This window comes from Oncorhynchus mykiss, chromosome 3, assembly GCF_013265735.2.
Source record: "Oncorhynchus mykiss isolate Arlee chromosome 3, USDA_OmykA_1.1, whole genome shotgun sequence".
Classification (NCBI taxonomy): domain Eukaryota; kingdom Metazoa; phylum Chordata; class Actinopteri; order Salmoniformes; family Salmonidae; genus Oncorhynchus; species Oncorhynchus mykiss.
In genome coordinates this window covers 18,048,870-18,064,876 of record NC_048567.1, presented here as the reverse complement: position 1 = coordinate 18,064,876, position 16,007 = coordinate 18,048,870, and the positions used below count along the sequence as shown (strand labels likewise).

General features: G+C 42.4%; 1 protein-coding gene and 1 non-coding gene across 2 annotated transcripts in view; one reads left to right on the top strand and one right to left on the bottom strand.

The window, feature by feature from the left end:
• LOC110511851 (Wilms tumor protein 1-interacting protein) overlaps positions 1-15,131 on the top strand; it is a 35,284-nt gene extending 20,153 nt beyond the window's left edge. The window contains exons 3-8 of the mRNA XM_021592571.2: positions 3,586-3,653; positions 5,754-5,816; positions 6,402-6,532; positions 8,612-8,663; positions 12,692-12,760; positions 13,814-15,131. Coding sequence (XP_021448246.2) covers positions 3,586-3,653; positions 5,754-5,816; positions 6,402-6,532; positions 8,612-8,663; positions 12,692-12,760; positions 13,814-13,957 — 527 coding nt within the window. The 3' untranslated portion in view covers positions 13,958-15,131. The remainder of the gene's footprint in view (positions 1-3,585; positions 3,654-5,753; positions 5,817-6,401; positions 6,533-8,611; positions 8,664-12,691; positions 12,761-13,813) is intronic.
• Positions 15,132-15,826: 695 nt separating this feature from the next.
• On the bottom strand, positions 15,827-15,899 carry trnar-acg. Its single transcript has one exon. It is a non-coding gene; the product is annotated as a tRNA-Arg (tRNA).
• Between the last annotated feature and the right edge of the window lie 108 nt (positions 15,900-16,007).

Below are 16,007 nucleotides of genomic sequence, written 5' to 3'. Positions count from 1 at the left end.
GGTCAAGACAAAGGGCTGTTAGAAGGAGCAACGAAACCAGAAGGTGAGTAGAGACAGCAAAGCTCCAGCAGGCCGCTAAAGACCAGAGTAGGTGAGAATGAGAGTGAAGGTTTGTAGGATATTACACATCTCAACCTCAGCAGCAGATCAGCAGACTGGACGGCTGGGAAGTGCACTGGACAGGAAATGACATGGGCAGGAAGTGTTTTTGGTCGCCGTGACGTCTAAAATATTTTTGGCACCTTGAATTGTAATGTTTTACTTTCCTTTTAAGACCTTTATTTATTTTGCACTTTCATTCTCATTCAAATACTCATCATGCTCACAACTTTGGACCAGAGAGAAGGGAACACCTTTAATACCAGCAGGACTAGAGATATTTGCGTCTCAGTAAGTGTTGTCTTTGTCTCCCTCAATAAAGAGGCCCTGTTCTCACAAACGTAGAGTCTAAATCTGCCCTCACGACACACAGTTAGGCAGTCATCTCCCAGCTTTTCCCAGTGGAACTTGATTCGGCATGATTTGATCAAGCGGAGAGTAGCATAGTGCGTGTGTGGACTAGAGCATCTGGCTGAGGTGAGAATGGAGGGGATGTGTTTTTCTGTGGGAACAGAAGTGTAATTGTTGTGTCCTGAGCCCAACCAATCCCAACCCAACTTACAACATCAGCCTCTCCAATTAATATTCTGCCGTTATAGAACACAAACATGGATTGGAGGTGACGTTAGTGATCTGAAAACTGCTGCGGTTTGAATGCTGGCACTCTTAGATGGTGGATAGTTTGTGAAGCTGAAACACCCTACCCTGTCCCTACACTCTACATCTGATGAATGTGATTGAGGTAAGGGAGGAGTTTGCTGTGAGTAACAATTTCCTCCAAATAAACACTTCTAGGCCCTATTGGACACATGATGTTGTGCTGGGAAATAAGTATTAGAAAGGATTCAACTAAATGAACCTTAATTCACATGTTTTTTGTGAACCATTACAGCTTTTCTAAGGAAGAGTGGGTTATGGGTATTATGAATGTACTAGTGCTTATAGTACAGTAATAGACAGGCTTATAAATAATTCATGAAAGGTGTTGGAGAAGTGGACATATAGATCTTAGAATCAACCTTGAGGTATTAAAGAACGTTTTCACTAGAAAACAGCCCAGGCCTGTGTGCGTTTTCTGTCTCTGAGGCATTTATTATTTATATTATGGGGGACAGAGTCATCATTCTTCTGGAACTCTGTCATTACTGTCAGCACAGTCTTCTTCTGCCATTCATTCATCTTATCTTCTCGCAAGGCTCCCTGCCTTTTCTCTCTCTCTCTCTCACTCTGTCTCTCTCTCTCTCTCTCTGTGTTCATCCCCCATTCCATCCATCACTCTTTTCTTCGTTCCTGAGGGAAATGAAGGGGAAAATAGGGTTATTAAATTGTGATTATTCAAGGGACAGTTTTGCACCTTTTCCTGATGCAGAGATGGTTGTCTTGTTGTTGTAACGATTGCCTTTCTGACCTTGATATTGTCAGTTTATCCCTCTGAAGTACAGGCAGGATAGGCATGTCATATGGCACTTATTACAAAGGAATGTTACATTCCATTCAAATCAGTTCAATGTAATTCAATTAAAGGTTGTACATGATAAGACCGTTAGTTCCGAGTTTTGTAAGGAAGCTTGGCCAGTTCTATAATGCTACTGAATGCGCAGGTTTAAAGCCTTGATAGAAGTACAGTACAGGATGTCTCATTGTTTGGCTCTATCCATGTCCGTAAGAGGATCAAACCCTTTCAGATGGCTGCTGTGGGCTTTCATGAGCTCTACTGTGATTTAGTGTCTATTGTTGTTACCCCTGAGAGGGTCCCACATGGCGTTAGATGTTTTTAGGATAATGTGGGTTCTAGGTTTATCACGGATTTAGAGTTAAAGTACCAAAGAGGAGGAATCAGTGGAAAGTCTTATTTTTCATTATTTTCCCTGGGGGGAGGGGTCTCTAGGGTCATGTTCTGTAGGGGAGAAAACCTTAACTCGGGGAAACAGGAAGGTACTACCTGAACTTCAGCGTTCTTATTGGACAAAACTACCTGAACTGTCAGTAAGAACACACATGTTCATTTTCCATTGCAAAAGGTTTTGCTACAGTGTGCCCTAGCTGTTTGTCTGAACTCTGCTGCCTCCTCAATACCATGATCAGGTCACCACTGGTATCATTGCAACCGGTGCTCTGCTCTTCTCTCCATCCCAGGCCTGTTGTGTTAAGACCCCCATTCCCTCAGCCAGCCATTTTCTGACATTGAGACCTGTGAATTAAACATATTAGTTCTTAATCGGTTAGTGATTATTTTAGCAGTTAGTGATTGTTTTAGCACCATCTCTCTACTCGCCTTTCAACATTTTTTATTAGTCTAACGTGTGTAGCTAATGGCTCTGTGGCAGACAGGAGATTAAGGCTACCATTCACTAGTGTTAACCCCTCCCCCGTCCCTCCTTCACCTCCTCCCTGAAAATGTGTGGAATGTTTCCCCTTCCTGTGGGATGGAGGGAGGGGAGGGGAGAAGGGGGTATATTATGGGGGATTCAGACAGACAGACAGGAAGTGTTCTCGGTGTGTGGAGCGATCTTGGAGAGAACAGACAGAAAGCAGGAAAGAAGAAGAGCTAGCACTGCCTCTGGGCCTGAGGCCTGGGTCTCAATTCAATTCAAGGGGCTTTATTGGCATGGGAAACATGTGTTAACATTGCCAAAGCAAGTGAGGTAGAAAATATACAAAAGTGAAATAAACAATCAAAATTAACAGTAAACATTACACATACAGAAGTTTCAAAATAATAAAGACATTACAAATGTCATATTATATATATATATATATATATATATATATATATATATATGTATATATATATATATATATATATATATATATATATATATATAAAGTGTTGTAACAATGTACAAATGGTTAAAGTACACAAGGGAAAATAAATGTCTGTCTCTCTCTCTCTCTTTGCCACGTGAAGCAAACCATTAGAGAACTCTGTTTTAATCAGTTACGCTCTGTTTAGTCATTGTATTCAATCACACCATTTTCCCCTCATGTGCTAGTGATTGTCTCAGCGAGGCCCCAGATGTGTTCCCTGTAGTTTCCAGTGCAGCAGAAAGCTGTCCAACCAGGCCAGTCTCTCCCTGAAGCAGATTAAATCAAGAGGCTGCTACAGTATTAGACTCAGTGTTTATTTGAGTTGGTGTCTGGGAATTAGCAAGACTTAATGGATTCTGTCTGACGTTCTGGAGCCTTTGAACTGAAATAAGTTACCACAGCGCTTAGGAGAGATGTATAGGGCTCATTAGCCTGGTCCCAGATCAGTTTGTGCGGTCGAATAGATCTGAGACCAGGCTAGGATTTCATATGGAGTTCACACATCTCTCCAAATACTCCCAGATTCCTCCCGTGTGATCTGCTGCAATTTGGAAAAAGTCATATTTGGTCTAATCATGGTCAGACAGTTTGATCTCATGGTTGGGCCCAGCCCAAATTGTTCAGTGTTGTTTCAGTTAAGTTTACTCTAAAAGCCCATCTCTCTGTTCTTCGTCCCAGGCAGAAGGCTACGGGGGAAAGCATTTTACTACGTCGGTGGGAATGTGTTCTGTGAAGAGGACTTTCTGGTAAGTAGTCCGTCTGGATACTGTATCTAGAACCCTGCATAGTTTAGCAGTACAGTGGGGCAAAAAAATATTTAGTCAGCCACCAATTGTGCAAGTTCTCCCACTTAAAAAGATGAGAGAGGCCTGTAATTTTCATCATAGGTACACTTCAACTATGACAGACAAAATGAGAAAAAAAAATCCAGAAAATCACATTGACTGTCCACAACCTCAAACAATCACACTCCAAACTCCACTATGGCCAAGACCAAAGAGCTGTCAAAGGACACCAGAAACAAAATTGTAGACCTGCACCAGGCTGGGAAGACTGAATCTGCAATAGGTAAGCAGCTTGGTTTGAAGAAATCAACTGTGGGAGCAATTATTAGGAAATGGAAGACATACAAGACCACTGATAATCTCCCTCGATCTGGGGCTCCACGCAAGATCTCACCCCATGGGGTCAAAATGATCACAAGAACGGTGAGCAAAAATCCCAGAACCACACGGGGGGACCTAGTGAATGACCTGCAGAGAGCTGGGACCAAAGTAGCAAAGCCTACCATCAGTAACACACTACGTCGCCAGGGACTCAAATCCTGCAGTGCCAAACGTGTCCCCCAGCTTAAGCCAGTACATGTCCAGGCCCGTCTGAAGTTTGCTAGAGAGCATTTGGATGATCCAGAAGAAGATTGGGAGAATGTCATATGGTCAGATGAAACCAAAATATAACTTTTTGGTAAAAACTCAACTCTTCATGTTTGGAGGACAAAGAATGCTGAGTTGCATCCAAAGAACACCATACCTACTGTGAAGCATGGGGGTGGAAACATCATGCTTTGGGGCTGTTTTTCTGCAAAGGGACCAGGACGACTGATCCGTGTAAAGGAAAGAATGAATGGGGCCATGTATCGTGAGATTTTGAGTGAAAACCTCCTTCCATCAGCAAGGGCATTGAAGATGAAACGTGGCTGGGTCTTTCAGCATGACAATGATCCCAAACACACCGCCCGGGCAACGAAGGAGTGGCTTCGTAAGAAGCATCTCAAGGTCCTGGAGTGGCCTAGCCAGTCTCCAGATCTCAACCCCATAGAAAATCTTTGGAGGGAGTTGAAAGTCTGTGTTGCCCAGCAACAGCCCCAAAACATCACTGCTCTAGAGGAGATCTGCATGGAGGAATGGGCCAAAATACCAGCAACAGTGTGTGAAAACCTTGTGAAGACTTACAGAAAACGTTTGACCTCTGTAATTGCCAACAAAGGGTATATAACAAAGTATTGAGTATTGACCAAGTATTGACCAAATACATATTTTCCACCATAATTTGCAAATAAATTAATTTAAAATCCTACAATGTGATTTTCTGGATTTATTTTCTCATTTTGTCTGTCATAGTTGAAGTGTACCTATGATGAAAATTACAGGCCTCTCTCATCTTTTTAAGTGGGAGAACTTGCACAATTGGTGGCTGACTAAATACTTTTTTGCCCCACAGTATGTGAATAGGGTATTATCTTTCTGACAGCAGATATGTGTCTTCCACCATGTGCTACTGTGACTATATGTGACCGGGACCTGTGGACTCCTGATTATAGTTTACATTTGATTTCTTCACCTTGTGGCCCAGGTTCAAGTTTCTAAGCGATTCTGGATCAGTTTACTCCTGTAGGGGCATTAGGGAGTGGAGTTGGGTAACTGGAGCTTGTACTTATCCATGTTTTAGAGGCATACGCCCCTGGGCATTGCACAGTGACACCTTAAATAAAGAAGGACAAGCAGGAGGACCCATGTTTACCTCAGCTGCCCTGTCACAACAACACGCTCCATTACATTACAGTTTGTCTGTTACTAGTCGATTCATTCAGTTATCCTACTGTCTCTGTGCTGCTAATGAGTCTAACTTATCTCGCCTGGTATTAGAGGACTATTTCTGGACATGGTTGTGTTTATCCCTAATTAAACATTAAGTTGATGTGGTAGAATTCCCCCATGTATCATATGAGGTGGACTGGGCTCATATGAGAAGAAGACTAGGAGTCAGTCTAAGATGCCAGCAGTTTCCTATGAGATGATGTAGCAGCCGTAACCTCACTGTCCTCCCCTCTCCTCTGCCTGTTCCAGTATTCTGGATTCCAGCAGTCTGCAGACAAGTGTAACGCATGCGGACATCTGATCATGGATATGGTGAGTGTTTCTGCTGCCTGTGTGTGTGTGTGTGTGTGTGCGTGCTTGCCCTCCATCAGTGTGCTGGGCAGCAGAAACATAGAGTCACTCCTCCTTCAGAGAACTTCCTGTGGTTACATCTGGAGAAAGCTTAGGAGGAAGTGGTGGTTTCAGGACAGGCACACACACACACACACACACAAACACACACTCTAGGGTAAAACCAGGACACATAGAGAGAATATAAAACCCAAGGCCAGTAGTCATCAGGTATAGTAACACATGAAGGATTTACCATGACATGGCTTTACATGGCTTTACACATGTTAACCATACATAGCTGTAGCAGGGGGGGCATTGACACTCTCTCTCTCTCTCTCTCTCTCTCTCTCTCTCTCTCTCTCTCTCTCTCTCTCTCTCTCTCTCTCTCTCTCTCTCTCCCTCACCCCTTCTCTCGGTCTCTCTCTCCCTCTCCATCCCTTTCTCTCTCTCTCCCTCTGCCCTTCTCTCTTTCTGTCTTTCTCCCTCTCCTCTCTTTCTCTCTCCCCTTCTCTTTCTCTCTCTCTCTCCCCTCCCTTTCTATCTCTCCCCCCTCCACCTCTATAGATCCTGCAGGCCCTTGGGAAGTCCTACCACCCTGGCTGTTTCCGTTGTGTCATCTGTAACGACAGTCTGGACGGAGTGCCCTTCACTGTGGACACAGAGAACAAGATTTACTGTGTCAAAGACTACCACAGGTATGTGGGTACAACCATTATGAACACTGCCAAACATAAACATATTAGTTGAACTGGCGCTAACAATAAGGCCAGAAGTCATGTTGCTATAACAGAAGTCAGCGGCAGTTCCAGCAGAATCAGGTTTTTGCCAGGTGGAGAGGAAGGGGGAGAGAGGAGATGTTAGGTAGGAAGAGCAAAGGGAGTAGCAGCATGGGGTCACCTCAGTCAAGCACAACAGACTCACTGAATCAGGAATCTGGTCACAATGGAATCCACAGCAGCCGGCCAGGCCAGACCAGGGCAACCACCCAGTATACTGACAGAACCATGTGGAAACTAAGAGCCATGGGCCTTATGTTAGAGCAATCAGAGCTCACTGTACTGAAGCCACCAGATGTCTTTTCCAGCCTATTCATGATGAATTGTCACTACCATTCATTCTCTAGCATACTGTTGCTTTGATTAAAGGGATAGTTCACCCAAATTACAAAATGACACATTGGTTTCCCCAATCTATAGGCAGTCTATGGACAAGGAATGACATCAATCAATGCTTTTGTTTAGTTTCCCTGGCACTGCTTCCACATGCTAACATTTTAGCATTCATGACGCCAATCCCATTGAAGTCATGAAACCGATATTTGCATTTTTCGTGCATTATGTCCAAATCATCATTTGGCTCCCGAGTGGCGCAGCGGTCTATGGTACTGCATCTCAGGGCTAGAGACATCACTACAGACCGTGGTTCGATTCCCGACTGATCACAACCGGCCGTGATTGGAAGTCCCGTAGGGTGGCGCACAATTGGCCCAGCATCGTCCGGGTTTGGCCGGGGTAGGCCGTCATTGTGAAGAAGAATTTGTTCTTAACTGACTTGCCCAGTTAAATAAAGGTTCAATAAAAATGTAAAATAAAACAGTGGCTGTGAAGCTCAACATTTACATTTATATTTTAGCGACTTACAAGAGAAATTAAGTTCAAGTGCCTTGCTCAAGGTCACACCACCAGATTTTTCACCTAGTCGGCTCGGTGATATCGAACCAGCATCCTCAACAAAGTCACTTATAGATGCTGTGAACATGATGCCCAAAAAATGCTAATGCTAATTGGTCACATGACATGAATAGTATTTGTGCCACAAATGCTAAAATGTTAGCATGTGGAAACCGTGTCAATGAAACTAAACCAAAGCATGGATTGCTGTTATACCTTGTCAGACTGCTTACAGGATAAGGAAACTATGTGTAATTTTGTAATTTGGGTAAACTATCCTTTAAACGCAAATCAAAGTCCGTGGTATTACTCTGGGCTATTAACACAATAATACTCTTATAAATACTGCACAGAGTCCAGGAAAAACAGGAATTTAATATGGATACCCTATTACGCATATATCTAGGACAAGAAATGTGTGTGGTTTCTCAATCAGACCTAGTCATGCCCACTACACTGAGAGGGCCTTTGTTTTACAGACTCAGACATTCAGGTGCCAGCCAGCTGCACACGGTGTGTGCGTCTGTTTGTGTGGGGAAAGAATGAATGTATTTTTCTGGATTGGTTGAATCACGTGTGAGGCTGAGCCAGCACATCTGCAGACCTGGAGACTCACCACCTCTCCTTAGCAGTCTCAACGCTGTCATACACACACACACTGAAGGGGAGAGACGGGGCAAAGGAGAAGAGACGGGGCAAAGGAGGAGAGACGGGGCAAAGGAGGAGAGACGGGGCAAAGGAGGAATGACGGGGCAAAGGAGGAGAGACAGGGCAAAGGAGGAGAGACGGGGCAAAGGAGGAGAGACAGGGCAAAGGAGGAGAGACGGGGCAAAGGAGGAGAGACGGGGCAAAGGAGGAGAGAAGGGGCAAAGGAGGAGGGAAGGGGCAAAGGAGCAGAGAAGGGGTGGTGGGACTGGTGAAAGAGAGGAAGAAGGGTTAGAAGTATTAACCAGAAAAAAGATTAACAGATACAAGTGCTGTATCTATATCAAGCCTGGTGGTCTTTCTGTAGGGAACCAATATAAACCAGACATATATTTTCAGTCTGAAACTGTTATTATTTTTATCAATTGATGTATCTTCTTTGTTCTCTTGTTTTCTCAGGGTCTTGGCCCCCAAATGTGCAGCATGTAACCAGCCCATTCTGCCTTCAGAGGTAAGCTCTCTTTGAACACAACATCTTCAAGTAATAGCCTAAGGACTTACATGTATACAGCCATAAAATAGGTGTTTTTCTGATCATCTGCATGTCATGTATGATACAAATACCAAATTGATCGGTTGACTACTAGTATAATGAACAGGGCCTGGAATGGTTCCTGTCTGCAAAGTGATTTCAACAGGAAGAACTCCTGTCCATAGTAATGATGAATGATAATCAAAATGTCCAGGCATATATTATGGTTTACGATGCAAACACTTTCAGTCCCATCCCATGTCAGTATAGACAGTCACATTGCAACCTCTGACCTGATTCCCTCAGGGTAAAGGTTGATAACCAACCCCAGTGTTGAACCTGAGACAGGAGCCAGATGTGAGGAGAGAGTTCCTCTGGCATAGCAAATGATCAAGTATCCTACTGAGGCAGTAGAAAACGATCAAGAATCCTACTGAGGCAGTAGAAAACGATCAAGAATCCTACTGAGGCAGTAGAAAACGATCAAGAATCCTACTGAGGCAGTAGGAAACGATCAAGTATCCTGAGGCAGAAGCAAACGATCAAGTATCCTACTGAGGCAGAAGGAAACGATCAAGTATCCTACTGAGGCAGAAGCAAATGATCAAGTATTCTGCTGAGGCAGTAGAAAACGATTAAGGATCCTACTGAGGCAATAGCAAATGATCAAGTATGCTACTATCCTAGGTCAGGCTCTAGTGCCGGAGAAGGAGGAAGGGGTGTGCTGTGTTGTAACATGTTGCACATGAGCAGGTATCCCTTTAAGCAGTTGTTTGGATGTAGAGGGACTTGAAAGGGATCTCAGGCATGATGATCAGCTTTCCCTCTTTAAACATTTGGAACTCGTCTCTGAAGTCTCGGTCTGTAATGAACATGATGGGAGGCTGAGAGCTGGTTTCAAGCGCAGGGCGCAGCAGGTGTTTATTTGTAAAGGACCACAGGAGGAGGCAGGTAGCTGGGTCCAGGGGCAGGCAGAAGGTCATACACAGGGGCTCCAAAAGGCAACAGTACAGGCAGGGATAGGATAGTAACGTCGTCCGGGAGATCAGGCAATAGGTCTGATAGGCTAAGTACAGGCAGGGAATTAGCAAAAGGCGTCGTTAGTGAGGCAGGCAAAAACCTTAAATTAAGGGGAAACCCAGCGCTCCGAATAGAAGTGTGTCACAAAACAAACAATACCTCACAATGATGGGGTGCAAAGAACTTAACTAAATAGTGTGTGATAATGACATACAGGTGTGTGAACAGGTGATCAGAATTCAGGTGATTGGGATCTGGAGAGTGAGCTGCGTTCAGGGGATCTATGTGTTTGAGAGTGTGAGCTGGAAAGTGGGCTGGAAAGTGAGCGGCATTCAGGGGATCTACGTGTTTGAGAGTGTGAGTTGGAAGCAGACGTTGCAGGCTCTCTCCTGAGCCAAGCAAGCTGCAGTCAGGATTCAGGAAGACATCAATTTTCACAGCTATTTACTCAGTCTAAGGTCTGGGCTGAACCAATAAACCAACCTGATAACAGACCTGGGAACATCTCTTGTTGAAATGGCTGCCATAGTTACACGCAGGTCAGCAGACATCCCCCCAAACATTTTATTTATTTATTTAGTGGTTGATTGAGCTGGCGCAAATGGAACCAATGGAATAGTCCCAAAAGAGCAAACCCAGAGGATCTGGCACTCCATTCAGGCTCAATCAAACTATCAAAGTATCTGAAAGAGCACTATTTGAACCAGAGGCCCTACTAGGACACCATCCACTGAGGTGTAGATTCAGGGCTGGGCTTCTATTGGAGACCTCTGTGTGTAGGCCTACGTGGGGTGGTTTTGGGAGGGGTGTTGTTTGCATTTTTTGGTGTGTGGTTCAGATGCAGGCACTGCACCCTAATGCCTCACTCAGTGCATGACTGTTACCCTAAACGTTATCCCCCCCTCTTAAAAAAAACGTCCAAAATTAGAGTTGACTCTACAGGAATGTGGCCCCTCCTCACTGAGGCTATAAGGGTAGAATTCAGAGCTGGGGGGGGCAGTTTGTGTTGGACGTGCATGTACTTTGTCATGAAAAAGGCCAGATAAATTCATGCCTACTAGCAGGTAGGACCACTACAGTACAAGGGGTAGAGTTTAGAATAGGTTTTATCTAATGTGTTTAAACTGGTTTTAAATGAGTTGATAGATAGCTGAAAGTCTTCCATGTACCCTCCTGCTGAGTGTGTCTGGCTGATGTAGAATATAAGAAGTCAGTTGGCTGAATAGTTCATTCTATCATAATGACATTTCTGACAAGCCTTACTTCATTATCACATAACAATGGTATATGACCACATGACCATGATGAATAGCTTGCGTGATGACAGTAATAATTAGTGAAAGTCTAATATATACGGAACATTCCAGCTGTAGTACCTGCCCTCTGAAGCTGTCGCAGGCTGAACCCAGACTGTCTGTCAGAAGCTGACTGTTGGTTTAGCCTTGGTCTTTGACACCTGGCTGTTTTCTCAGGTGAAGGTCCACAGTACTGTTCAGAATGTTTCTACACAACTACCATCTTGCCAATCGTGGCCTATGTGTAGGCCTATTTCAAATGCTGTAGTTTGTAAAGGTTGGATGAAAAAGGACATATATGGATGTGAGGACAAAGACTAATTAGCTTGCCTGCTGGTTGATATATCATCAGTAATTAGCTTACTGTACCTGTTAGCAATCACGGCTAACTATAGCCGGAAAAATAATCAGGCTAAATGAAAAGGCAATGGACAGAGGCATATAACGCAAAGGGATATTTTTATCCATGGACGCTCAGCATTAAAAAACAAATGTACTGTAGGCTATCTAAGAATCTCAGCATCTCAATACTGTAGGTCGTTATCAATGAAACGTCACAATAAGGTGCAGAGCGTTGGATTTGTCTGCTGGGGGGCAAGGAGGGTAGCCTCATGATATCTCTCAATATTGGCCACCATTAATTGGATATTTGAGTGATCTAAAATATAAGTGAATTATACCTTACAGGAATGAGAGGTGGCAGAAGGGCTCATTTGCCGATGTTCTGTTAGCTGATAATGTTTACTTTGCAAGCTACCGGTTAGCTAACATGAATCCTTTTCAACAGCTAGCTACATGCCAAATGGATAGGCTATCCTCACGAATCTGAAAATACATGATCAATTGATGTTTCTTTATCATGACAAACATGCAGTTACTTACTGTATAACTCTGATGATAGAGCTAAATGTGGAATAATCTGAAATGTGTAGTTCTCACTATACTCTTCAAGGTGATGATATTAAAACCAAATAGTTATAACATGTATTTAACAATCCATTAAAAACACCATGTACAGTAGTTGTCAATGCTTTTAGTGGAGCTGGGTGACTCCTTGCCCCCCAGCAGGCGAATCAAAATGTTCTCAACTAGCCTACCTGGTTAAATAAAGGTGAAATAAAAAACGCTCTGAACCTTATTCTGACGTTTTACTGATAACGACCTATGGAATCCCATTTGAATAGGATCTCTTTGGTTACAGGACTCTGATTGGCTGATGCATTTCCCACTGTCACCTGCACCTGCAGAAGATGAGAAGTGCTCTGAATTGAATGTGCTCTGTTACTGCCAACATCTACTTATGGTTTTGTCCATTAAACAAACAAACAAAACACCTTTGCTGATAACTACTGAGGAAAAATGTACATACTATGACTGTGATAAGTGGTTGTCACAGCCATAGAATCATTTAATTGGATCTCTATGGTCTCAACTATTTTAGGATGCACTACCTGTCAATCGCTCTGGATCAGAGAGGCTAAATGTCTACATTTTTTATATATAATTTTAAAAGTCCACTGAACAGAGCCACCTGTCACATGTTTTTCCCACACCTGACATTGGCCGCAGGAAAAATTGGAGAGTTGTCCTGGCCATGCATGCCATGTTTAACTGCTTTAAATGAACCGATCCAGCCTATACTGATAGCTACACGGGTTCAGTGGACACTGAAAAGGCTGTCTGTCTCCACAGGGCTCTGATGAAACCATCCGAGTGGTATCCATGGATAAAGACTACCACGTGGAGTGCTATCACTGTGAAGTGGGTAAACATTAAGATACAAATTCCCTTTTCTATTTCCTTGATGTTTTCCCTATATCCTTGTAGAGACTGGATGTTCTGTGTTGTTGGTGACAAGACTAAATGTTAAAGTTGTCATCCTAGTAAGTATATCCACTATAAAATGACTCATTATTTTTCTCCACATGAATATGCTTAAATACCAGGGATTAGATCCTATACCATATGTCAGCCTTCTCATCATATCAAGAACTCCATATTTCAGTCATCATTTAGTCTTTTAAAATAAACGGTAGCGAGATTTGGTTATATTGACTGAGATTAGTCGTCATAAAGTAAACAGAATTTGAAAGGAAAAACAAAGTGTCAGGAGAATAGTCTCACTTCGTTTGGTCACATATTCTGGAAAGCTATTTCCTGCACACAGATCATAGACAAGGTGGTCCCAGTACTTAATTACAGTCTTGGTCCTAATTGCGTGCTAGAAAGAGGAGCTCAAGCACATGTTAATTTGCTTCGCTCGTCAACACTGTCTGATTCTCCTCAAGTGCCTTTTCTCCTGACTCCCGCCTCAACAGCATTTGATTGACATATGGAGTTCTGAGAGCACTTGAAAACAAACAGCAGTGAGCCGTGTGGAGACGAGAGCTTTTGAGGATCTGTCTCTCTGAATTGCTCCACTGTGGAAGCCAGTTAAACAATTGCCCTTCTCAACTGCCCTTCTCAGACAGTGTTTAGTCTGTCAAAAGCCTGCTGGGCAATTCAAGGGGATTTAAGAATATCTTCAAGTTATTTCGCCTTTGACAAGGTTTTGTTCTCAAATATGTTTACATTGGGGGGATAGAATGGCCCACAATTCACCTTGCTGTCATAGATCGCTATACCTCTGGGATATAGACAAATGTGTATTTTAAACCAGCGTTTTGAATGCACATTTTGCAGTTCAGATCCCATAGAATCAGATAGATGTAGATGGAATCACAATCACCTTTTGGGGTAATGTTCAAGTGTTATTCGATTTATTTTATAGGCTTTTCCCTTTTATCTTCCTCATCCCTCTGTGTTGGTCTGTAGGACTGTCAGATGGAGCTGAACGACGAGGAGGGGCACCGCTGCTACCCGCTGGACGGCCACCTCCTCTGCCACGCCTGCCACCTGAAGCACATCGAGCCGGGCTGCGCCTCACCCACCGCTGCCTCCTACCAGCACCAGTTCTAGTTTTAGGATCTAGTGCATGGTGCCACCAGGTGGCCCTCTGAACTAACTGCCAATAACCAACCACAACCAATCTGCCCAAAAAAATCTGTCTATAATGGTTTGGAGGATAATGTATGCCTTTACTGTACATCTCTGATGTAAGTTAGGTCTCTGTTAGGGTTAATTGTGCGATTTGTTGATTGATTGATTGATTGCGTGTGTGGGAGTGTGCTTGTAAATGACCTGTTATTATTTTTTATGTAAAAATCTATTTCTCTATTGAAGTGTAAAGTGTTGAACTTTCATCTGACACGAATGTTAATAATCTGGATATAACAAACGTTTTATTTTAAATATATATACATATATATATTTAAATACCAATGCCAAAGCACAGTTATATTTTAATGACTGATATTTCATGTGCTTATGTGTAAATATCTTGATCTTCATTTTCCCCTTTGTGTCCCACCAATTTCAGTTGCTCAGTTTGAATCAATGTGTTTGTAGATACTGATACAGTAGAAATAGTTTGCATGGCTTAATAGGGAAATTGCCCAGTTTTGTTGTATGTCTCCATGTGTGGGTTATGAGGGTGTGTTTCCATGACATTTTATACTAGAAATACATGAATTGCTCATGTTAGCTAATATGCAGGCAGTGTCTAGAAAGTCAAAGTTAGCAATTTAATACACAAACTGTACATGGTCCTTTATTGTTCCATGTCAATGGGAATCATGTTGAATTAGTATTACATTTCTATTGTTAAATGAACCCTGGATGTTCTGTTCCCAACACTGATACTGGGCTAATATTCCCACTGTCTTCTGTCACACACCACCCCTAGCATATACTTTCTATTGCATTATTAACCCAAATAAGGCAGTTACGTTATGTCCGGGTCAACAATGTTTCCAAAATAGATAACTAGGTTTATTATATTCCAATAAACCACCGAATGCCCTGAACCCATTTTGTTTTGCAGTGATAAAAAAGTGACTCTAAATGATTCCGTTTTAGTAAGCTTAGTCTATCATATTTCATGATTTATTATACAGTATTTATGCTTGTTTAAAACAATTCCCATGATCATTAATCATTTGTATTCCAGTGGCTTACTATATTTAAAAATGATTTGAGAGATGTCCATAAGAAATATATATATATCTATATAAAAATGCATTGTAATAGCCTGTCAAATTGTGTCTCTTCTTCATGAACAAGTAGCCTATATACAACAAAAGCTTTTGCACACCTGTAGTGGGTATATCTTTACACAGCAGTTGCAACGAAAACAGAGCCCTGTTTCAGTAAAAAATTGATGGATTGGGCTGTAGAAATGTAATTCCTATCCATAGACATGGCTATGGATGCAAAATTCGTTTTTTCCATGTTTTGAGGTTATACAGTGTTTATTCACATTAAAAAAAAAATTTAAACATTGCGTAAAACAAGCTTATATATTTTGGTTCTGATGGGGTACGACAGTTAAAATACATTTATGAGGCATTTATAAATTATATTCTTCAATAATCAAGGGGTACAGAGCATTAATGTATGGATATAACAACTGCTGATTGTCATTTTAAGGCTATTGGGACACAAAAACATATTAATACAAAAGTTTGATCAACTGTAATATGAGCAGTAACGTTAGACCGGACAGCGCTGTTTTTTCAACAAACTCGCGGCAGTGCCTAATCAAATATGCAGTAGCCCATTGGCGAGGAAAAGGTCCGAATCAGAGGATCCGAGTCAGCCAAGAGTCGAACTCAATTAAAACAACTCATGATAGCATCGAAACAAAGAATAAAGTATTCCTTCATCATGACAGCAAACAACCAATGGTTTAATCTTCGTAGAATAAAAAGATCAGAGAAGAAAAAAGGACGAGCTAGCCAGGAGTCGAACCTAGAATCTTCTGATCCGTAGTCAGACGCGTTATCCATTGCGCCACTAGCCCGCTGAAAACGGTATAGGAATTGTTCCCTTATAAAGTTATCATGATATGAAATGAGGATTCGTAGAGTAATAGTGCGACTGCTAAACTGTAACTTTGATCAAATAATGT